The 25,632-nt window shown below is 36.2% G+C and overlaps 1 protein-coding gene across 1 annotated transcript in view; it reads left to right on the top strand.

Moving 5' to 3' along the window:
- Nucleotides 1–1,076: 1,076 nt before the first annotated feature.
- Nucleotides 1,077–25,632, top strand: part of STIM2 (stromal interaction molecule 2) — a 172,035-nt gene continuing 147,479 nt past the window's right edge. The window contains 1 exon segment of the mRNA XM_079154516.1: nt 1,077–1,660. Coding sequence (XP_079010642.1) covers nt 1,267–1,660 — 394 coding nt within the window. The 5' untranslated portion in view covers nt 1,077–1,266.

Below are 25,632 nucleotides of genomic sequence, written 5' to 3'. Positions count from 1 at the left end.
TTTCTACAAAGTCTTAGATAATTTTGTGCTCCTGGGAGAGAGAAAGCCTACATGTGTGTGTGTGACATCTTATATTTTGGGGGCTGTAGGTGTAGCTTAGCATGCTTAAGCCTTGGGTTCCAATCTGAGGGTCACCACCATTAACCCTCGCATACCCGTCCCCATACATATTCTGGTTCTTTTTTCTTCAAACCAGTGAAGTCCATTCTGAACAGAATCTACGAGAGAAAGCGGATCTTGGGTGCACAAGAACGCCGTTTCACTCCAGGGTTAGCGTACACTATAGTTGTTAACCAGTTCAGCTGACAGGGAAGACTGGGACTGCGTGGGGTGAAGGGTAGTGCTGACCATAGGCTAGGAAGAAGCTAGACCGAATTCTTTTGACTATTTCCATTCAGGAGCTGCTAAATCTGGTCATTTCCAGGTGTCAGTTGTGGGACCTTGGGGGAAGCTATTTCACATTTCCGGGCCTTAGTCACCTCATTTGTAACATGGCGATGATAACAATGATACTTTTAGAGTTAAAGTACAAATTTACAGCGCTTAGAGCAATGCCCCGCACGCTGGCACATGGCAAGTGTTTTGCTCAATGTTTGACGAGTAAATGAAAAGCTAGCGTGTAATACCTTCCACTGCTACACAGCTGGCTACTTGTAAACCCCAACTGCATTCAAGTCGGGGACGCCGTTGTTTCCGATACAAGGCTTTCTTGAGCCATGCAATTATTTTTGCTGTCTTCCAGACGGATGTAACCAATCCAAGCGACTTCGGACGTCCGTACTCTTCTCCGGGTGGGCGGCCGCCCCAACTTCAAATCGTGGAGGGGGCGTGGATGGGGGAAGCGGACACACCGCCTCCGTCCCCGCCCCTATCCTCTCGTCCAGCCGCAGAGTTAGGAACCACCCAGCCTCACTCTCCACGGTCAGGGAACGCCTCTGGGGCCGGGTTGGGCGCCGCGCACGCGCAGTGCAGCAGCGCCGCGCCTGCGCCGTGGAGGGGCTGAGGGAGGCGGGGGATTGGTATGCAAGCGAATGTGTGAGGGGAGGGAGGCGTCCCGGCCGAGCGTGGTACTACGACGAGCGCGGGCCGGAGGGGGCGGGGGGATGCGCCGCGGCGGCGGCGCGGGCGCTGGGGCTGGTGTTTGGCCGCGCCAGAGCAGCGGATCCCGGTCTCGCCGCGGCAGCAGCCCTGGTTCCGCGCACGGCCCCAAGACGCCGTACCTTCTGCCCCCTGCTTTTTTTTTTTTTTTTTAAATAACCGGAACCAATGAACGCAGCCGGCACCCGAGCTCCGGAGGTCGCCGGTGCCGAAGGGACCAGGCTGGCGTCCGGCGGGAGCCCGTGTCTGAGGCGGCGGGGGCGGCCCGGGCTGTCGCTCGCGGCGGCGGCGCCTCGCGGAGCGGGCGAGTGGCCGGCGGCCGGGGCGCCGCCGCGCTTTTCCTTCGCTTCTCATCCCGCCGCGACTCTCGGCCTGGCCTCGGGCTGGTTGCAGCGGCAGCGCTGGGCTGCGGTGCTGGTGTTCGGGCTGCTGGTGGCCGGAGCGGCGGACGGATGCGAGCTTGTGCCAAGGCACCTCCGCGGGCGGCGGGCGGCAGGCTCTGCCGGGGCAGCCGCCTCTTCTCCCGCTGCGGCGACGGGCGGCAGCTCGGCGCTCCTGACAGGTGAGGGCCAGGGGGCGGCGGGCGGGGCTCGGCGGGCTGCGGCGGGACCCTCATCCCCGGAAGCGGCCCGTGTGCCGGCGGACGCCAGCTGCTCGACGGGCGGGCCATTGCGCGATGCCGGGTCGGGCGCCCTGTCGGCTGCTCCGTGGCGGTCCCTTACACTTCGGACGCCTTCCTTTTCTCACCCCGCCCTCGACTGAGCCTCTCAACGACATTCGCTTCCCCGCCCTTCTGTTGGGTTCTCTGTTCTTCCAAGCTGAGCAATGCGGTGGTTTCTCTTTCGTGCTGCAGAAGAGCCACCAGGGTCTGCAGGGTACTGGGCTAATTTTTTTTTTTAAGCTGCTAGAAAATAAGTCAGCAGCAGCAATGCGGTATGAGTCTGTGCTGCTGCTTTTGCAAAGGCAGCTGGCAGCGAGTCTTACCAGTTGAAAGCCCGTTGAGCATAGCGTCCCGGGGGAAGCTGCTAAAGAGGATTCTTTGAGAGCCATAATACCTAGTGGTATTAGTGGTTCCGTAATAGTAATGGAGAAACATAAACGTACTTTCTGAGGGGGGAAGGTGACCCTTTTAAAGGATGGAAAGTTATTTGCTGGTGGTAGCATCACTGGGTGACAGAGGTTGCAGCAATCTCAGCAGGTAACCAGAAACACACCTGAGTGCAGGGTATTTGGGACTTGTATTTGAGCAGCACAGTTCTGGTAGATTGCAGCAGCATCTTCTTAATTGGAATATTCTAGCAGTTATTGAAAACTTTGAAATATGTTTGGTAAGGTTAAGTAGAAAATTTTGTATTCTTTAAAGCCTTTCATTGTCTTGTGTAACTGGTCTGTTGTGGTTTAAGTAATAATATAAAGACCCTGAAATGATTTCTTTGGGAAAAGTAGTGGCACTGAAGTAATGTTTATTTTTCTTAGTACTTTATTTTAATAGTAAATCTGTAGGTTTTCTGCAACTGTTGCCAGGTTAAAGAGGAAAAAAATAAACGGGAACAAGATGACCCATTATTATTTAACCGAAGTGATAGTCCAACAGGCGTCTAGAAGTTACTAACAGCTGCTCTGAGTAGGGCTCAGAAGCTATATTCTTTAGAACTAAGCAGCTATTTTCTAGGATATATGACAGGATATTTACTCTTCGAGTGGGAAGAAGGATGTTGGTAAACCTTGTTAAGCACTTTGGAAGTTGTAGAGCATAGAACATAGTGATCAGCTTATTTAACTGCCTCAAAACATATCAAGCTCTATTAAATGAAACTTGAAACAGCAAATGTATCACTGATTCATTTGGATAAGAGGTTACAGAATAATAGTACGAGAAGCATAGTATGTCTGAGAGGATAGATTTATAGTTATGTTTCAGTAGTTTTTATTCTCCAAATAAAAACGTGGTAAGTAACATATAGTGAAGAGCAGTGATTACCAAAAAGGTGGCTGCATAAGATTGTAATTTGAAGGTTTAATGCTTCATGTGTGAAGGGGAGGATAATTTTTTTTGGCTTCTAGAAGGTATAGGAGTATGGTTCTTGCTTTCTCAAGCAGATTTTTTTTTTTTTTTTTTTTTTTTTTTTTTTTTTTTTTTTGTGGTGCTGGGGATTGAATCCAGGGTCTTGTGCATGCGAGGCAGGCACTCTGCCAACCGAGCTATATCCCCAGCCCCAGAAAATTTTTTTTTAATAAATGGTCGAATAATGCTTTATCAGAAAGTAATTGGCAGAAAGGAGAGCAATTCAGAATTTTAGCATTTATTGACTATTAATAAGTATATTTTGTGCATCATATCAAGAAAATTACTTCAAATGGAATTTTAATAAACTTTTAAAATCTTCCTTTTAAGATATATGTTTCTGTAATTGTTTATGAGATTTTGAAAAAGGTTCTTTCTTGGGAAAAATGTGATCTTTTACACAAAATGAATTTGTGCTGTAGTGCTTTAAAGTAAATTTATTAAAATAATGTTAACCCTGGAATTATTTCTAATGTTCTTAATCTTGTTGCAAAATTGATTTTAACAAGTTAATAATTTCCAATTAAAGTTTAGGATTATAGAACTACACACTATGAGATTATAAAACTATGCGATATACAAGTTGAATTGTAATATTAGTAAGTTTCTGTAAATATAGTCAGTAGCACTGGTATCTTGGGAAAGATAAATTAAAAAACTCTGATGAAATTAGGACATATAGGAAATTTGCCCTGAACTCTGTGGCATCTGTAGGACTCCTTCCCATTCTTAAGAATGTATGAGTAGTGCTTTCTTTACTGGTTCCATTTGTAAATGTTGTGCTAAGCCCAGAGTATAATTTATTAGTGCTATTGTACGCTTCAGGAAGTAGAACCATAGACCAAACTTATAAAATACTGCCATGTCACACTAGGCAGTGTTGATGGATAGAAATGAAGTAGAGCATCTATAATAAACCTAAACTTCATGTAAGTTTTGAAAATTGAAAATTTTTGAAAGAAATTCGAAAGAATTGTTCTCTCTGGCTCCTGATTAAAGTTGTCACTTAACTGTCAGTATTCTTAATGGCTCTGTAAAATCACAGCCAAAGCCACTTTTCCATTTTCCTCTCCAGATATGTAGTTTTAATATTTACCTTTAGAAACTTCTTAGGAGTTGCCTCTTGCTGATAAAATGTAGAAAACATTCTTTTCCACTGAAGTTTGCCTCCTAAGGGTTTCACTTTAGTGTATTTTAAGAATAAATTGCCTTTATATCATCTATTTTGTGCTTGATTTTGAGCAAAGTGTTTTTGTAGTGGAGACAGGTGATGACACATCATCAAAATAAACAAATTCATTATCAAAATGAGTAAAAGGTTCATATCTTTTCCTTTAATATATCATGTTTTCAGAGTTCAGTATGGAAATGTTTGATTATGTGGGACCACTATTTATAATGTTACTTAGTAAAGATTTTAAATCTTATGTGTTTATATATTATGTTTTATATTTTTAGGGCTCTTACTTTGAAAGTGATTGAAACATAAAGGGAGTTAGGGATTGGTGACTTCTAGCTTGCTGATTATATTCTAAAGCAATGCTTTAATAATTTAAAACACTACTCTTCTATCTTTTGGCCTAACAGACAGAATTGGGTATTGATCTCATTGGAGAGTAATTGATCTCATTCAGATATGGTTCCTGAGAAATAGTTCCTGAGAAGTGAAAGGGCAATAACTATATGTACAAAATACATTATCATTTTTATTATTTTTGGTATGTGGTGGTAGGGATTGAATCTAAGGCATCCTCATCCTGTATTTTAGGCAAGTGCTTTACCACTGAGCTACATCCCCAGCCCCACAATTCTTTATCCTGTTAGAATATGCAGAATAATTAAAACATTGATTTTTTTCTTACTCATAGTTGTTTCAGAATTATTAAAACAGATTTTAACTTTAAAATATTTTCTTCTGTACTTCTTTTCTAATGAATTAAAGTAAAATTCTTTGGTACTTATGTAAAGGTTTTATCTTAACTAATACCATTTCACTAATTTGGTGTTGTATTAAATCTCAATGAATATTTAAAATAGTTGTAGTTCAAAATCTTTAGAAGAGCCACTTTATCCAGACAACTATGTTGTGGGATAACACAACTATGTTACTGATTTAGATGGAAATATCTCAAGTTAGCATTGCCTTTGGAAAAATCTTAAGCCAAACTTTTAGTTATTTTACCTGCATTTTTAATATTTGCCCAGTAAATATTGTTCCCTTATTTATTTTCTTTAATTAGTAGTTACTCAAGTGTGGTGTATGCTTTGAGTGATATTTTATAATAGACGTGTTAATATTCATGTTATGGTATGGTTAAACTGAGTGTGGCTCACATAGTACTAGTACTGGAAACCTTTTTTTCTTCCATTTTTGAAGCTGCTCTTTCTGAATTGAACTTATGATTTCCTAAAGTCGTCCTTTTTTTTTTTTGGTGCTAGGCGATCCACCCCAGGGCTGATATGGTCCCATCCCTGAAGCCCTCTTTTGATGTCTTTCTACTGTATTCTTTTCCTCCTTCCCCTTTATCATTACCTGTCCTTTTATTTATGAGTCTTTGGTCTTTACTGTAGTTGTATTGCTAACTGCAGAATCAAAGAATCTGCTTTCATCCATTTGATCCATCAGTCTATTCTGATTATTTAAGAGTGAGTAGCAGTCTTAATGGTTTGGAAACGTTGCATCCCTTGATATTCTCCTTGAGAATACCAAGAACTCTTTGTTCTCTGTTGGGGATCTCATAGCACAGGAATAACTTAAAGGCCCAGTAGGAAACATGGCTTAAAGATTTTGCTTAATTTTATGCAAAAGAAGGATTCTCAAGGGAATATTTTAATTTGCTAAGGTCTTGATTTGTGACTGCATACATAATAATGTTTTTAGATTAATTTTCTTTTGAGTAGCTATCAACCATTTTGGATATTGGTTTAGTCATTGGTAGTGGTGTGAATACTTTCAAAATCATTCTTGGAGATACATACTTATGTATATGATGAGTAAAATAGAAACTGACTAAAATTAAAATTAACAGCTATATGATGAATAGAGCATTTTTGATATTCTCTAGAGTTTTGACCTTAATTTGATATGAACTATTAGATTATTTCTGAATCAATCAAGTTTCATCAACCAAGCGATTATTAAACACATATAGAAAAACACTAGGAATGAGAAATAGTACAAAAAATGCAAGGCATAGTTGCCTATTGGGAACTCAGCCTTAAATGGTTTAGATAGCAACAGGTACACTTATTAAAGTATTATGAGGTGTCAGTGTTGTGCTAAGTGCTTAGTATACATCAGTGGTTTTGATTTTTAGACTAATCCTGTTAGGTAACTGCTTATTGTCATACAAGGGATGATAAAATTTATGTAGTAGGATCTCCTCACTTGTCACACCTAGTAAGTAGCAGAATTAGCTGTTGACCCAGGTTCCTCTGATACCAAAGCTTTGATTTTTAATTGGTATGTGGTTTGTAGCTTTATACATACACACACAGCAAAACATTATACAAGACAGACTTCGTTTAGCACAATAATGGATTGCAAACTGTTGGGGAAAGGAAGAGCTATTAGAGAACACTTGAACTGTAGTTTTTGAGGGTGACTTCATGTGGAGGTGAATGAAAGGACTTTCTAAAAAGGAAACATATATAAGAATAAGTAGTAAGTTAATAATATTCTTTAAAGTTTTGCATAGGGTGTATTTGGAGTAGTGGGAAAGGAGAAAGAAGGTTGGTTCCAAACTGTCAAGTACTTCAATATTCTCAAGCATATTCAACATGTGTGGAAATGTCAGCAAACCTAAAATTGGGGTACTCAGCCATGTACTGGGAGTATGGGAAGCCACAGGAAGAATATTCTGCATTTTATTGACACACCCATTTTCTAGACTATTTGCAAAATGTTAAGTATTACAATAATTTAAAAATTAAAAAATACTGAATGTGTATGTTATGGAGAATATAAATTTACTCTAATATTTAAGATAAAATAAAAGACATCTGGAATGTCCAGAGAGTTCTGTTCACAAACTTGGCATTGTGATCTATTTTTCCATCATTAAAGGACTGAGAGACACGATAGTGTTTGAACATTAGTGTGTCCTGATCTCTGTGTTTGAGAATACTAATACTCTTTGGTGAAAGTGAGGAGGTGATAGAGATAGGGAGGTCAGCCAGGAAACAGTATAGGAATACAGGTCTTGAGCATTGTTTATGAAACTGTTTAGAGGAAATTTTTAAAAATTTGCTTTATTCTTAGCTTAAAAAAAAATCTGGCCTTTAGTAGAAGTCTAAGAAATAAAAAATTATCTTTTAATTTAAATACTTTGACTTTCTAAAATGATTTAAGTTAGTACAAGCCCTTGAAAAATCCAAGAAATACATCGTCTTATTTTGAATGTCTATTTATTAATATGAAAATTAGTTACTTTTGTATATGATAGTACTTGTGATGATTTCTAAAGTTAACAGTTGCAAATATATTTGCCAGTTCTTTAACAAATAAAAGACTTGATAGTCAAATATAATATATTTGTATGTGATGCTTATATAAAGCCTTTAGTATTCCATATTTAAAAATGTGTGTTTTATTCCTTAATATAGAATAACTGGGTCTGGGTTCAATCCCCAGTACTGGAGGAAAAAAACCCAAACCCAAACCAAATAAATCTGTTTCCAGTTTGAACTAAATTTGGCTTCCCTGTCCCATGAATAATTGTCTGTGAGTACTAAATGCTAGCATATTCTTTCAGAATGAACTTTTGAATTAATTATTTGAATTTTCAGAATTTTGAAATTTTGAATTTAGAATGTGAATTTTAAGCTTCATCTCTAAATGATGATTTGTAATGCCAACTCTAAGTGGTTTGATCTCTTCCTTATCCTCCTGGATCTTTATATTAGTAGGTACTGTGTATTTAATCTTTCTTGATACTTTCTAATCCTACCTTTAGTGACCATTTTCCTTGACTGGTTTCTTTGTTGCTGATTTTAAGGGTAAATCTCTCCTAAGTCTCTGTTCTTGGTCTTGTATTGCTCTAGCCGAATATTTCCTCCTCAGAGAAATTCATTACTAGGAAAGTTCTAAGTTGGAGGTGGGGAACCTTAAGCCAGTGATTGATTTGACTTTTGGCATTACTTCATTTGGCTCTTGAAGTGATACTGCAGAACCATGGCTACAGTCCTGAGAGTAATTTCCTTTTTGCTAGGCTGTGCAAGCCTTATCATTTAAAGTGAAACAACTTTAGGATTAAGGATAATAGTAGTTCTAGGATGTTTAATTGTGGCCATTCAGTGTTTTTTAACGATAATGGTAACTGTCAGTTCCATTTTACCCCAACTTCCTCCATGGGCTCAGGGATCTTCCAAGCCTGGCAAGAACAGTTTACTTGGACTAACATTCATAGAACTCAAGTGCCTATATGTGAGTGTTTCTTCTTGCATTCAAATGTATTTTTATGTGTCCTTATGCATCTTGGCCTCTGTGCAACTTACTGTTTTTACTCTAGTCATTTTCACTTTCTCTCACTCTTTCCTTGGTCTTCCTCAACTTGCTATTATATGGAAGTGAAATTTCAGAAACTATTTTACTGAATTAATGCTGAGTTTTTAATTTTGAAGATACTTGTATTGAATATTCTGTTTATGTGATTACAAAATACTGAACAACCTCATCAAAAACACCTAGAGTAATGAAAATGATTTGTAGTTCTTTATTAAATGATTCTCAGTAAGTGAAAGTATTTTTTAAAAAAGCCTTACTTGAAATTTTTATATACTACTTGACATGCTACACATTTCATAGCCATGTTTATGCTCTCATGTTTTTCTTTTCTTAAAAATAAAGATGTCAAATAACTAGATAATCTTTTTCCTCTCTGTTCCTGTTCTCCAGCAAAAAACTTCTGACATGTACATTAATGGCATATACATAATTTTTCCTCCATTTCCCCACTGTCCTGAACCATTTTCATCTTTAACTCTTTCTACTTTGCCACATATATTAAGACTGAGTTAGTCCTTGCTCTTTCTTTATTCTGGTTCCAGCTTAAAAAACAAACAAACAAACAAACAAACCAACAAACCAGGACACTGGCCAGGCAAGATGGCACATGCCTGTAATCCCAATGACTTGGGAGGCTGAGGCAGGAGATTGCAAGTTGAAGACCAACCTCAGCAATTTAGTGAGGCCCCAAACAACTTAGCGAGACCCTATCTCAAAATAAAACATAAAAAAAGACGGGGGATGTAGCTCAGTGGTGAAGCACCCCTGAATTCAATCCCCAGTATCCAAACAAAACCAACAAAAACCACCAAACCTTTGTGCAACTGCAGTTATAGCTATCTTGTGCTATTTTTGAATTTGCTGTTTGAAATATATCCTCTAATGTGCATTTATGTTTGGTTCTAGGACTGTCAAAAGGGAATTCAAAAAAGAACTGAAGGTTAGAGTGAGAAAGTCAGTTTCTTTTAAGAATTGTACTGGGTAGCTTTATAAATACTTTTTGACCTGAAGGGTTTGTCTTTGTAATCCATTGTCATTGTTGATAACTTTCATCTGTATAATGATTATTGGTGGACACATATTTCTTTGACAGTGTCTAACATTGAAAAAGTCTGCAATTTAATGATTTCATTATTGACATCTCTTGTTATCTAATGTCTTTATTGGCAAATGAAAACTTTTGTGTTACTTTTAGAAATAACTGTGGCTGCTAACTTCTAAGGGAAAAATGATATAGGGTAATCTTTCAGTTTTTCATTTATATAAACTGAGGATTAATATAGTACTCATGTGACTTAAATCATGAATTCTTCTCTACTTAGATAATTTCACAACTTTTAATGCGTTTAGGGTAATTTGAATAATGTTATTTAAAATGATTTATTATTATTTATTATGTTTATTATTTAAAACCCTGGAATTTTATTCAGCTTGTAGTCTTAGACTTTAAAAAAAATTTTAAAAGTGAAATTAAGAGTTGTAAATTTACTAAGTATTAGACATCAATGGTAAGGTTACATCATACTTCTTTGGGAGTATGTTTATTTAACAAATGTTTGAATGCCTATTTGTGTGTGTGTGTGTGTGTGCACGTGCATAAAGTATAAAACATCTATTTAATTACTGTTTTATCACAACCATAATGTAATTGCGGACATAAGGATGCTTCAGTAGACTAGTTTACATTGCAGGAACAATGCAGATCTGAAAATTGCCTGAGAGTAGATGTGCTTAGTGTAAAAAACTACAGAAATAATTTGTAGCTGATCTATTTGTATTGCTACATTTCCTAAAAATATCTTTAAGATATATCTACACTTCCATGTACTTTTCAGTGTTATTCACAGTAGCCAAGATGTAGAAGTAACTTAAATGTCCCCCACTGAATGAATGGATAGAGAAAATGTGATACACACACATACACACAAACGGGGAGAGTGAGAGAGTGTGCGAGTATGTGTGTGTGTATATAGGGAATGATATTCAGTCTTAAAGAAACTCTTGCCATTTGTGACAACATAGGTGAACTTGGAGGACATTATATTAAATGAAACAACCCAGACACATACTGGTTTATGAAAATACTACATAATCTCACTTTAGGTAGAATCTAAAAGTGTTAAACTTAAGAGAGTTGAATGGTGGTTACCAGGGCTGGGGAGAGTGGAGTATGGGGAAATGTTGGTAAAGGGGTGCAAAGTTTGTAATACAAGAGAAATAAATTCCGGAGATGTAATGTACAGGACTGTGACTATAGTTATCAGTATTATATAGTTAAAATTTGCTAAGTGAATAGATCTTAAGTGTTCTCACCACACCAAAAAAAAAGTTATGTTTGATTATAGTGAATATTTCACAGTGTATATATATATATATGTATCAGATCATGAAGTTGTACATCTTAAATATATATACTTTTTAATTGTCAACTATATCTCACTGAAGTTAGAAAAATATAGAATATTTTAGAAAAATATAGAATTTTTACTAAAAGTTTTGTTACACATTTGAAGTATTAGACATGTCTCCCCCTTTTTTGAAACAGGGTGTGATATAGAGTTCTTTTTTTTCCTACTTCTTAAAAAAAATTACTTTTCTTCCTCATTAAGTGTTCGAGGCAATTTTTTTGCTACTGTGTTCTGACCAGAACAATTGTACAGGAGGAAAAACGTATTTAGAGGCTCATGGTTTCAGATGTCATAGTCCACAGACGACTGGCTCCATTCCTTAAAAATTCTCTAGTGCCAAAGATCTTTATGTTAAAGCATAGTATGTGATTAAAGTTATATCAGGAAATAAGCAGAAAAATTAGAAATTCTTAGTTGTGATAAGTCTCACGGTCTATACATACATCAGATCATGATGTTGTACTTCTTAAATATATACACGTTTCAATTGTCAAGTAAACCTCACTGAAATTAGAGAAAATAAACTATTTTGAGATCTTTATTGCTCAAGGGTCTTATGAGTGTGTTCTTTATCATTGGTAAATAACTAAATTTTGATGTTAAATATTCTGAAGTCTTAAATGAAACTAACCCTACAAAATATGTGATTTCTGAGGTCCAGTGATATATATTGAAGTGTGATTTTTTTTTTTTCAAGTATTCTCATTAAGTAATTTATACTTGGCTTTATGTTCATCAATATTCCTTAAGGACGGAATGTGGTTTTTAAGATGCATAGTGTCTTATATCTAGAACTTTCATCTGAGCCCTAAGTCTGTTTCCACTTTTGTATAGGTGATTAAGAACATAGTCTGTAGAGTACAGTGGAATTTCCTGGATTTGAATCACAGAGTGGTTTGTAATTATGGGTAGTGATTTAATCCATTAGTGCCTACATTCTTATTCTCTAAAGTGGGTTTTGAAGAACAAATGAGTTAATAATCTATATAGAATGCTTAGAACAGAGCCTGGCAAGTGTAAGTGTTCAGTTATTATTAACTTTTTCTTTTTATCTATAGATACAGATGTAGTATAGTTATGGAAATACGCTGTGATTTAGTAAGCATTAAGATGTTTTCTCTGGCATTTATTTTTCCAATACTGGGTATTGAACCTAGGGCCTCACAATGTGCTAGGCAAGGGATTCCCAGTCCTTTCTGTTGTACTTACAGAAGTATGGAGATATCACGTGTGGCACTAATTGTGATCTAAATAAACAGATCACTCATGTTCTGAAATTAGCTAAGACACAGTAGAAATATGAATGTTAATATAGACAGCGAGGTTAAGGAGTATTATGATTTTTTAAAAAAAGTTGTATAATTTGCGTAAGTCATTTTGTATCTTTGCCATTTATACAACTGAGAAATTTAAAGCATTTGGAGTTGATGTGAGACTTAGAAGTCTTTAATTTCTGTTTAAAGATTTATTACAGAAAATATAGAAAATTCAGAAAAGTAAAATACATGTTCTTCAACAACTAATGATAACAACTGTACTGTCCAAGTTCTATTTCTTTTTTTTAATGCCTTTATTTAACTTATTTATATGTGGTGAGGATGGAACCCAGTGCCTTACACATGCTAGGTAAGTGCCTTACCACTGAGCTACAATCCCCCAAATTTTATTTCTTTATAGTCTTTTAAAGATGTGCATATACTATTTTTATGTACTTAATAGGCTCATGGAGTAATCTCCCCCTCCCCTGGGCTTGTCCATGTTAAACACATTCTTATAGAATAATGTTTAAATGGGAAATCAATAATATTTGAATGCCAAGTATTATTACAAGTGTATGATAAGTATTGGGAACTTTGATGAGTAAGACCCTCATTAGGCCCTTGTTCTCGTAGAGCATGCATTTCAGTTGGGAAGATAGAAAAACAGTATTTTAGAGTGCAGGGCACCACCCATGGCCTGTAAAAAAAGTATCAAACTTGGTTGGACCATTGGACCACCAGGGAAATCTTGCCTCAAGGAATTCACAATATGAAAAATTGTTGGAGATTGCCTGAGTCACATGGTTTCCCTACAGTTGGTTCACCTCGGAAGTTTGACTGCAGGCCCGGATGTGGGAAGGACCCACTAGCGCCAAATGGCTTGTCTAACTCCACCTCATCCTGTTTTTCATGGAAGAAGCTCTTCTCAGTCCTGCGTTGATCTGTACCACTATAAATAAACCAAGCGCTGCTCCTTCCTTTGTTAGAGCCAGTCCCTTATGGCTGGCTTAATTGGTCATGCCCCTGCTTCAAAGATAATTCTGCCTTCTGTCGTTTTTTATGATAAATTTCTTAGCTGTTGTTTTGCAACTAGCCCATCCCTTCTAAAGGAGCCCTTTACCTCATCCACGAGGAATGTGCTGCAAGATTAGAGTTTGTGAGAAATACTATTAAGGAACAAAATATAAAATAGTGTGGATGATGTGCGATTGGTTAGGGAAGCCTTCTGAGAAGGTCACATTTAAGGTGGCATCTGGAAGGACACAAGGATCCAAGTCCCTGAAGAGTTGGGGAATAGCATTCAATACATAGGAAATAGCTTGGTTGAAGTTTTTGAGGCAGGAAGGAATTTGAATTATTTGAAGAAGTAAAAGAGTATTCTTTTGAAAGAACATCTTGAGAGAGGTGGAGAGCAGCATGAGGTCTGGCTGCAGAAGAGAGTAAGGCCAGATGGCCCAGAGCCTCCTGGACCATGTTACCTTTTTGCACTTATTCAGAGAGTGATAGGAAGCAGTTGGAACATTTTAAGAAGGGAAGTGAAATGATATGATTTATGGCTTTTTATTTTGTTTGACTCCCATGAGTTTTAAAAAATTGTGGTAGAAAATAAAATTAATTAAAGTATACAATTCACTAGTGTTAAGTATATTCACATTGTTGAGAAACAGACCTCAAGTACTTTATCATCTTGTAAAACTGAAACTGTACCCATCATACCACTCCATTTCCCCTAGTGAGCACCATTTTATTTTTTTGTTTCTGTGAATTTGACTACTTTAGATACTCTGTAAGTGGAATTGTGAAGTATTTGTCTTACTGTGAATAGCTTATTTCACTTAGCTTAATATCCTGAAGATTCTTCCATGTTGTAACTATGTAGGATTTCCTTCCTAAGACTAAATAACTTTCCATTTTATGTGTAAGCTGCATTTTCTTTACCCATTCATTCATTCATAACTATACACATTTGTGTTACTTCTACTTTTTGTCTAATTGTGAATAATCATCATGTTGCTGTGAACATACATGTGCAAGATTCTTTTTGAGATACTGCTTTCAGTACTATTGATTGTATACCTGGGAGTGAGATTACTGTAGTACATGGTGGTTCTACTTTTCATTTTGAGGCACCACCATACTGTTTTAATAGTGTTCATACCATTTTACAAGCCCACTAACAGTGTACAATGGTTCCAGTTTCTGCATGATTTACATTTTAAAGATCACTTGCCTGCCGTTTTTGGGGAATGAATTGTTGGGATCAAGAGTGGCTGGAGGGAGATTGTCTAGGAGGATGGTTATTAGGAGGCTAATTGAGAGCTGATGATGGCTTGGATTCGGATGGTAGCAGTAGAGTTTGAGTGAAGAGGAAGGAAGGGTTATCAAGATACTTTGGAATTAGAATTGGTTTGTCTTTCTGGTGTGTTGGGAATAGAAGTGAAAGTAGGGAGCAATCAAGGACTACTCCTAAATTGCTTTTTCAGGGTTCTTAGTGACTTTCACAAGGTAATGCTGGTAGGAAAATCTTTCTCAGAGTTTCCAGCATATTCTTTTCTACCCCTTTGGGTCTGGCCAAGGGAAATAGTTCCACTTATTGAAACAAAAGGTGTTTCAGCCCCCTAGAATAGGAGAAAGGGGCTCACCTTTCAGAGCATTTTGCTGCCTTATATTTGAATAAAATGGGGTTTCTTTTAGGGAGGAAGGGGGGAAATTTTTTTTTTTTTTGCGGTGCTGGGGATTGAACCCAGGGCCCTGTGCTTGTAAGGCATGCACTTTACCAACTGAGCTATCTTCCCAGCCCTGGAAATGATGTTTTTGTAATTCCCTTTGGGAGAGTATCCTGATCTTTTTTGCCTCATGTTTAAAATGGGAGTATAACTATATCACAGGGTTGTTGTCAAGATTAATTAAGATAGTGTTATTTGAAGTACTTAACAAGGAATGCTCAATGAACTTCATTTTCTTTACCTGACTTCTTCAATGAACCATCATTTTTTTAAAATTTTGTTTCTTTTAAAGTTAATATTGTTTTTCCAGTCAATTAAACACAATTTTTTGGGTTCCATTTAACTGTTTCCTGAGATCTTTGCATTCTCCTTGCTACTGTATTAGTTCTGAACTAAGTCATTTGGGTTGAATGAGGCAATAATCTTATAATTCATCTTGAACTTTCTTATACACTACTTTCATTAATAAATTTTTTTTAGTATTTCCCACAAATACCAATTAACTCTAAAAGTGTTAAGAAGTTCATAGTGGAGACAAACCCCTGCTGGTATTCTGTATATCATAATATACTCCAGCAAAATAAGGTTACTCTTTGTCCTTTCTCCTTCATTCCTTTCCTTCATGTTTCTTTCATTCTAGAGTGTCTTCTGTCTCTCAGGGTCTGGTCCAAAAGTTCGTTCATTCATTCAGTAGATATTTATTGAGAATGTTCTGTGTTTAGTGCACTGTTGTTCAAGTTGGAGATATACTGATGGCCAGATTTAACGTGGCTCTTACTCTTACATGTTTTATTGGTCATAAAGTCTTTCCAGAGTTATCCTTGATGAGTTGTGGCTTCTTGCACCTCAGAGTTTTCTTAAGATGTTGTGTATACCCTTTTTAATGCAATTCTAACTATCAATAACTGTCTACTTAGTTTTAACACACTTTTTTTTAACCACTTAAGGTATCTGTCATAACATCTTTCTTTTAAGAGTTGTACTGGGTAGCTTTATAAATATTTTTTGACCTGAAGGGTTTGTCTTTGTAATCTATTGTCATTGTTGATAACTTTCATCTGTATAATGATTATTGGTTGACAAATATTTCTTTGACACAGTGTCCAACATTTAAAAAGTCTGCAATTTAATATGATTTTATTATTAACATCTGTCGTTATCTAATGTCTTTATTGGCAAATGAAAATTTTTGTGTTACTTTTAGAAATAACTGTGGCTGCTAACTTCTAAGGGAAAAATGATAAAGGGTCATCTTTCAGTTCTTCATTTATATAAATGAGGATTAATATAGTACTCATGTGACTTAAATCATAAATTCTTCTCTACTTAGAAAATTACACAACTTTTAATGAGTTTAGGGTAATTTAAATAATGTTATTGTTTAAATCCCTGGAATTTTATTCAGCTTGTAGTCTTAGATTTAAAAAAATAATTTTAAAGTGAAATTAGGAGTTGTAAATTTACTAAGTATTAGACATCAATGGTAAAGTTACATCATACTTCTTTGTTTGGGAGTATGTTTATTTAACAAATGTTTGTATGCCTACTATGTCCTGGATACTTTCTTGGTGGTAGAGAAAATAGTAGAAAACTAAACTAATGGTGTCTGTTCTTAATATTTCACTTTCAATACTCTGATTATTTCAGTTGTAGTTATACCATATCTAGTGATGTGATCTTGGAACAAATTGGCAACTTCCTCATTTATGATTGCCTTTGATCTTCATATTCACTAGTTTCCAGACTCCTTTTTTTGAAGTTGAGTGGCATGTTGGTTTTGTCTTTTTATTCATTTATAATATCAGTTATACAGGTCACGATGATAAATCCCTTGAGTTTTGTGCAAAGCATATACATTCGTTCCACACTAAAGATCAGTTTGAACTATAATAAGCCTGGAATTAGAACCCCAATCTATTAACTATTAGTCTCACTTCGTTTTTCCCATATTCTATACAGTTCTTTTAAATTTTTTAAAAAAATTAACTGATTTTCTTTGAGACAAGGTTTTGCTGTGTTGCCCAGGTTGGCCTCACACATCTGGGCTTAAATGATTTTCCTGTCCCAGCCTCTTAAGTAGCAGTGTGTGCCAGCCACTCTGCCCAGCTACAGTATTATTTTATGTTAAAATCTTGTAGGAACATGCAAATATTTTGATACTCTAAATTTATTTAATTGTACTTTGAGTAATCTATGATAGATGGTTTTATGCCTATTTATAAAATTGGCAGCTTTGGTAATGTACTGAACTTTTAGTTTTACATTTTAAGTCTTTAAAAGTTTATTTCCAAGCAGGTGGGTGGTTGTCATGATAAGACTTATCACAAAACCTGACTATTGAACTGTAACAATTAGGATTGTTTTGCTTCATTTTCTAGATTAGGAAAGGAGTAAAATAGACATTATGATGTTCTAGAACCTCTAATTTATAATGAAACAACATGAAAATAGACTGGTCAAGAATGAACAACTAATAAGTCTTTGTGATCAGTCTCCAAGATTTCTAGATAAATATCAGCTGTTTTTTAGAAGTCTAAAGCAAGTTATGATAGACCGGTCCTTTCTAATCATGATGGAAATGTTCCTGAGTAATCTTATCCTAGCACAATTTGAAATTGAAAAACTAGGATATTTGGAAAAAGAAGGCTTCAGAATGAGAATCTGTAGACCGCAAGCTCTTATTAATATTTACATTTGTTAAAATTTCATGGTAAAAATCATTTACATGTTCTGAATAAGTAATTCAGGAAAGTTTACTTCCAATTTATTATCCTTTTATAACAACTAAAATTTTGGAATTTCCTTCTGTAGGTTATAATATGCTTTAAAACTGTTTTTAAGTTGTTGTAAGTAGTATGTACACTAAGGAGTACATTACTCGCCGCTCAGCATTTAATCTATCGAAAAGTTAGGTTATTGTCTTTTCAGATAGTTCTTTTGCCCCGTTTTTCTCTCTTCTCCCCTTTGGACTCTCCTTAAGTATGTGTTAGACCATTTGATAATTTGATATTTCCCCACAACTGTGGTCTCCCTATTTGGTTTCTTTATTAACACCTTTTTGTTTGTTTGTTTGATGATGGCCACTGAACTTCGGTCCTCATGCATGCCTAGTAGGTGTTCCACCACTGAGCCAAACCCCAAACCCAACACACATTTTTTCTTTTTGTTTCAGTTTGGGTGATTTCTCTTGACTTGTCTAATATTCACTGATGATCATGTGGAAGAAATATACTACATCTTTGATACATGTTTTAAATTTTATTATTACTGCTTGACCCTATGGTTTCCATTTCTCTGCTTATTAATTATGTTGTCTAGGTCTTCTAGTGTATTAATACTTTTCTCTGGATTTATTAATGATTTTAATTAATCATTTAAGCATTTCTGTGTGGTGGTTCTAACAATTAATTTTGTTTATCTGGTGAACATCTTTTTTTTTTTTTCCCCTGTGCTTTGCTTTTATAATTTTTATAATTTTATAATTATGTCTCATAATTTGTGATTAAATGATTGGTGATTGAGACAGATAAGTATTACCTATGTTCAGAAATGGGCACTCTTCTGTCCCACTATTAATGTGGTAGACTGAGTCAGTTTTGTCACTAGTTGAGCTCCTATGACTCTGTTGCTACTATTGTTACCTCTGGTGTACCAGGGGCCTGAGTTTTCTCTAGTGGTGGGTTGCTGTTATTTTGTGCTTTGTGTTCCTGCTTTATTAGCATTTCTGTGTTACACTGGGATCTTTGCTCTATGTGCCAGGTGTGTGATGGGAGTGGAGTTGTTTTTGATTTTCATGGTGGACCTGTAGTCTTAGGTAAGGTTTATGACCCTGCCCCCTGCACCTATTGGTAGCATACCTCTGCTTAATTTTGCTGTGTGATCCCGGATCAAGAGGTTTTCTTGACCCTTTACTGAGATGAAGACTTTTACTTTTATTTCTTCCCTAGGAGCAGTGGATCTTTGCCTAGACAAAATGGGTTTCTGGTGTGATCAGAGTTCAAAAAGACATAATCCCAAATGATATAATTCTGAATATTGAAATTTTGAGAAGTCACAATGGCCAGTCTAAAATGCCTAAAACCCCCCAATTGCAATACTGCGTGCTGAAATCCTGAAAGCAACAATTCCCAAAACTGCAATTCCCATTGAAAGAAAAAGGCTACTTAAGGGGTAGAAAGTCAGAATCTGGGGAAGGGATTAGTATGTTTTGGTTTGTATGCAGGGTGTTGCATCATGTTAAATGGAATGAATACCTAGAACCTGGAAAATTGTTATTTTGAGTGTCTTCTCTTCTGGATCCCATTGCCCATTATCTGTCCCTTGAATTCACTTTTTTATATGTTACATTTTCTTTTAGTTTTTGTTTGTTTTTCTTTTTGTGGTACAGGGAATTAAATTCAGCACTAGACAAGTGCTGGATCACTGGGCTATATTCTCACTCCTTTTTATTTTATTTTGAGACAGGGTCTTCCTAAATTGCCCAGATTGTCCTTGAATTTGGTAATCTTCCTGCCTCAGTCTCCTGAGTAGCTGGAATTACAGGTGTGTGCCACCATGTTCATCAAGGTTTTTCTCTTTAGTTTTCCTCCATTAATTAATTAACTAATTAATTAAGGATTTGTTGTTGTTCGGGATTGAACTCAGAGCCTTGCACATGCTAACTCTCCCACTGAACCATACCTGTAGACTTCCCACTGTTTTAAATTTTCAGTATTATATTTTATAATTTACTGTGCATTTCTTCTTTGCATCAGTTCTGATATGAGAGGTATAAATTGGGTAAAGACTTTAAGAGAGTTTGAGAGTCTTAATTCTGTGCCTTTTTTTGGTAAATTTGACTTCTCAAAAGTGTATTAGTACAATGGTGACTTTGTGTATAAGTGTTGTACATGCACTAAAAATGTTGAAAATCTCTCAGTCTATTTAGAGATTTCCTTTTTGTACATCTTCATTTGTGAAAGATAAAAATTTTTGAAATCTTGCTGGGCCACTGTATATGTAATGATGACCCATCGTGGCTTTTGATGGATCTTGTCAAAACAGACTATTTGTCATGCTAATTTAGATAATAGCAGTTATAAAGCTGGCCACATACAATTACCAACCATAGATATATATTTATACCTTTTCCTTTTTAATTATTTTTTAATATAGTCTGCTTAGAACTGTTACACATGTGCAGCTATTGACACTATACCTGAGTACATATGCTTGCAAAATATATATATTTTATTGTGTAAAAGTGGGCTATGAACTGTACTGTCTTGTTTTTATAGGTTTCTTAAACAAATTCCATTTTAAAAGTATACAAACATTTGAAAACATTTTTTAAAATTATTTTTTTCCAGAATTATATTTTTGGGGTTTTGATCTTCTAGAGTTTTAGATGTTTGGGATTTTAGATTTCAGGAATTATAATCTTTTGGAAATTCAACATTTGGGAGTGTGGCAAATGATTATGTCTTTCATGGCTATGGCTTTAAATGGTTATGTCTTTCATGGTTATGGCTCAAAACAGAGTTTCTTACTCCTACATCAGAGTTGTTAGTTCCCCACTTCTCCTGGTGTGTGTTTCTCTTAGAAACAGGATTGACTAATCCTGTTTTTTGGTATATGTCTCCTTGTGCACTGCTTTCTGGTTTAAGATTCTGTTTGCTTCTGATGGCACTTACTTGTCTTTCCTATCTAGCTCTTGACTTCAACCTGGTGATGATTTTTTGCTGCTTAGTCTCTCTTGGTTGTTTCTCTCTTAGTAATGTGCTTTCTTTGCATGGCATTCAGGTTGACTCATCAACCTTGAGTAGGCCAATAAGCTTTTCTAATAATTCTAGTTAATGTTCTTGACTCTCTATAATACTGAACACTCTATACTTTTTATTATTGCGTTAATTTGTACCAAAAGTCTGTTAATTCTCCTTAGTTGATTCCTAGTCTTTGCCTATCTGTGAGGAAGAGTGCATAGTTTTGAGGAAGGATTATAGAAAGACCTGGTCTCCTCTATCATTTCTTTTATCTGCCTGTTTGTCCACGAAAGATTTATTGAATATTTTATTCTGAATGCTGAGATATTATTACTAGGGCTTTGGGCAACTTTAATTTATTGAGTGCAGTTACTGTTGTTCATAGAATCACTTTTAATCCTCCAAGTAACTCTGTGAGAGCAGTAGGTATTGCAGTAATTATTTGAGTAAACTGAAGGCCTAAATATTTTAAGTATGAAGTATGCCCATTACCTCACAGACAATGGGAGAAACAAATCTTCCACAAAAGCTAGTAATATTCCACCTGAGGGCTACTTCATAGTATACTTAACCATTCTTCTATTATTAGAAAGACAGTTTAACTTTCAGCTGGTAAATAGTAGTGATTCAGCCAGATCATAAGGTCCATATTCAATTGTTCTGGGTCCTCATGTCCCACATTTTGACCATCTGTCAGTCAATATGATTTCTAGCCACCACATACATTTTGTGTTTCTCTACTTTCCTGTTTCCATTGCCAATACTCTAGTCCAGGCCACCATTACTTCTTCACACAGGGATTCCTGCAGTAGCTTCCTCCTTGTTACCACTTTTACAGAGAGACAGTCCAGTCTCTCAAAAGCCTGTAAAAAGGCACAGAAGGTAATTTCCTTCCCTCTTTTAGTGGTTTCTTTGTATAATTATGACATTAGAGAAATGTAATACACTGTGCTGCAAATCCCTCCATGATCTGGCCCCTGTCTCCATCTCTAGTTTCATTTCTTTTTATGTTCTTCCCCCATTTGACTTGATATATTGCTGCTACAATATGTCAAAATTCTTTCCCTATTTCTGAGACTTGGTACCTGAGGCTTCCTGTGTGTGTCTTGATTTTTCCTCAGCTTTTTGTATGACTGGCTATCATTATTTGCATTTCGTTTTTGTATTTTTCTCAGGATATTTTTTGGAGTCCTTCTGTAGGAGCAGTCTCATTCCTTGCTGCCACTAGTAAACACACAAAGCATTTTGTCACTTTCCATTATAATACTTAATCATAAATTATATTTTAATGTATTTATTAAGTTATTATCTCTACTTATTCACAGAAATGTAAGCTGTGAAAGAATTGGGCCCTTGTCTGTATTGCTCATGAAGTACTTCTGTTAGTGCCTGGTATATTATAGGTCCTCCGAAAGCAATTTATAAATATCTATGTTTATACATCTTTTTGGTCTTTTGGATTTTAAGGATACATTTCTCTTTTGGATAATTAATGTCTTGATTCATACCTTTTGTATATAAGCTTTTTTCTTTATTTTTTTTCTCTTGAGGATAGAATGTCAGTGTAGAATTAAAGAAAGTATTTAATGCTTTTTAAACAAATATGTTAATTTAAACATGTCAGATTTTCCTTTTTTTTGAAACAGTTCTGATTCTTAAAATAAGTGTATATTTTCTCAATTTTAATTCTACTTTGATATGAATATACTTTTTAAATTATGAGCTTAAATATAGACAAGTGTAGTAAAGAGAGTAAAACAAATTGTACTGTTCAGGAAAAACTGTTTCTGTGGTATTCTTTTTTATATGCAGCAAAAAGTATTTTATGTAGTTGTGCTGTGGTCTGAATGTACACATCTCCCCAAAGTTAATACATTGAAACCTAACTCCCCAGGTGATGCTATTGAAAGATGCTTGTTTAGGAGGTGATTAGGACTTGAAGGTAGTGCCCTCATAAATGGGATGGGTTCCTTTAAAAAAAGAGGCTTTAGGGAGCTTTTTAGCCTTTTTACTCCTTCCTTCCTCTATGTGAAGGCATAGCAACAGGGTGCCATCTCTGAGACATAAAACCTTCAGCAGACAATGAATCTTTTGGCATCTGATCTTGGACTTCTCAGCCTCTAAATGGTGAGCAATAAATTTCTATTGTGTATAAATAACCCAGCCTAAGGTATTTTGTTATATAGCAGCCTGAAGGGACTAAGGCAAGTTACAATACTCTTGGATGTAATTTTGCATCTTTTTAAAACCTAACATATTCTCATACTTTCTTAACTATTAAATGGAATGGAAGATATAAATTGTTTATTCATTTTTACTGCTGGACAGATTCCTATTGTCAGATTGTTTTCAGTTTTTCTTTAAAAAATATTGTTATAAATATTTGTGTTTATAAATCTTTTTGGCCTTTTGGATTTTAAGGGTACATTCCCAGAAACATACTCTTAGGTTAAAAATATGTATATGTTAATAATATGCATTTGTATTTTTTTCTTTACTGACAGATTACTTTCTGGAAGGATTGTTTTTGAGTGGCCAATGGTATTTTCATTGAAAAAGAATCTTTGTTACTTTGTGTGGCATATGTTTTCATTTCTTTGATATTAAAAGAGTTGTAATCCTCTCCTTTGTGTCTTATTGAACACACTCTCCTTTGTGATTAAGAGGTAAGTTATGGGCACAAGATCTCTTCTTTTAAGAAACTAATGAGAGGATAAAGACTGATTTCTTTCCTGATATTCTTTGAAAATATGATTTCATTAAAAATGTTGAGCTTTCCAGTAAGTTAATTGTGCTTCATTTCTTCCAGTTTTGTTTAACCCTGAGCTGTTGATAGTTTTTTTACCTTCTTGTAATTCTAGTTTTATCTAGAAACCTAGTTTCTTGAATTTCTTAATTAAGCAACTCAGATTTCTAAGGAGTAACTGTAAGCTGCCACAAATATTACAAATGTTGGTTGCCTTTATTTTCTGTTGACAGTTCTTCTTGACTGTGACCCTTATCTCAACATGGTGAGATTTGTCATATCTAGTTGAATAGTTGGTCTGCAGTTTGCCCTTACTTTCTTTTTGTGACTTGAATATGTAAATCCAGGGATTATCCATGTGTTTCTTCTACCATAGGGGCTGGCAAGCACTGAAAGCTGCTGTGTGGAGGAGTGAGAAGGGAGGGTTGGGGTGGCAACACAACATGGAATAAAATGGGCTTTATAGTGACAAAACTCCTGCATTTAAATTCTGTATTGTTTACCAACTCAAGGTCTCTGTGCCCCAGTTTCAGTGTGGGGGATCATCCTATCTTTCAGGATCATAGTAAAGATCAAATTGCGCGCGCGCGCACACACACACACACACACACACACACACACACACACAAACACAACCAACACACACACACATACATGTGTACCTGTACCACATGGTATATAATTTGGTATTTAGTAAGTTACCTGTGTTTTTCCTTGGGAAATAAAGGAATAGTCCTGATGTTTGGGAAGACTATATTGCATAACCACAGGAATGAGATGTGCTATTGTATGTCAGGACATTGCCTGAGGTGCTGAAAATATACAGTAAGTTATATTGTGGTGGGCAAAGAAGTTTTCACAGATTTATTCTTTGCAGTGAAAGTAGAATTGTACAGTTAAAATGTAAGATATGAAAAGACTTTGGTAGTTTTAAAATGAGAATTCCTGATACATTAATTGATTTCTTTGAAGGGAACAATGCTGTATCAAATAATGTTCCTTTTCTAATGGGCAGGAGAAAAAGCAACATGTAAGGTATTGTAGTGTGTTGTTACAATGCTGAGTGAGTCATGTAAATCTGCAGGGTTGTGTGTTTGGAATGCCATTGATGATTTCATGCCCATGGCCATCAAATTGATCCTTTGTACTTATTCTCTAAAAGTTACTGTTAACAATAGGATCATTGAATTGTCACCTGACTAATAGACCCAACCAGAACAACTTTAGAGGGGAAAAAGTTTGAGGGCTCATAGTTTCAGAGGTCTCAGTTCTTTGATAGACAACTTTATTCCTCAGGTCTCCAGGTAAGGCAGAACAGCATGGTGGAAGAATTTGGCAGAAGAAAGAAGCTCACGTGATAATCAGAAAGGAGAGAGGGAGAGAGGGAGAGAGGGAGAGAGAGAGAGAGAGAGAGAGAGAGAGAGGGAGAAATATTCCACTTGCCAGATACAAATATATACCCCAAAGCCACGCCCTTAATGCTCCCCTTCCTCCAGCCACACCCTGCCTTCCTTCAGTTACCACTCAATTCTATCAGGGGATTAATTCATTGATTGGGTTAAGGCTCTTACAACCAAGTATTTCCCCTTTGAACTCTTTCTCATTGTCTCACACGTAAGCTTTTGGGGGGTCACCTCACACTAAATCATAACATTCCGCCCCTGGCCCCCAAAAGCTCACATTCATCTCACAATGCAAAATGCATTTTGTCCATTCCCAAGAGTCCCCTAGTCTCATCAGTTTAAGATTGCCCAAAAGTTCAAGTCCAGAGTCTTCTCTGAGGTTCAAGGCAATCTTGCATTGTGAACTCCTGTAAAATTAAAAGCAGTTTACAAGTATCCAGTATATAATGGTACAGAGTAGATATTTCCATTCAGAAAAATAGGGGCATAGAAAGAAGGGATAGGACCAAAGTAAAACTGCATCCAGCTGGGCAAACAAATCCTTGTAATCCTGCAGTTTCTTTCTGTGCTAATGCAGTGCTCTAATTGGTTACTTAATTCTTAAAACTGTTTGTAATAAAGAATGGACAAAGAACTAGAATGGGGCTGGAGTGTGATCTATATATTTTTTACTACAGCAG

The sequence above is a fragment of the Sciurus vulgaris genome (genome assembly GCF_902686455.1).
Source record: "Sciurus vulgaris genome assembly, chromosome: 9".
Lineage (NCBI taxonomy): Eukaryota > Metazoa > Chordata > Mammalia > Rodentia > Sciuridae > Sciurus > Sciurus vulgaris.
Note: the sequence above shows the minus strand (reverse complement) of the source record. Positions and strands in the feature narration are given on the sequence as shown.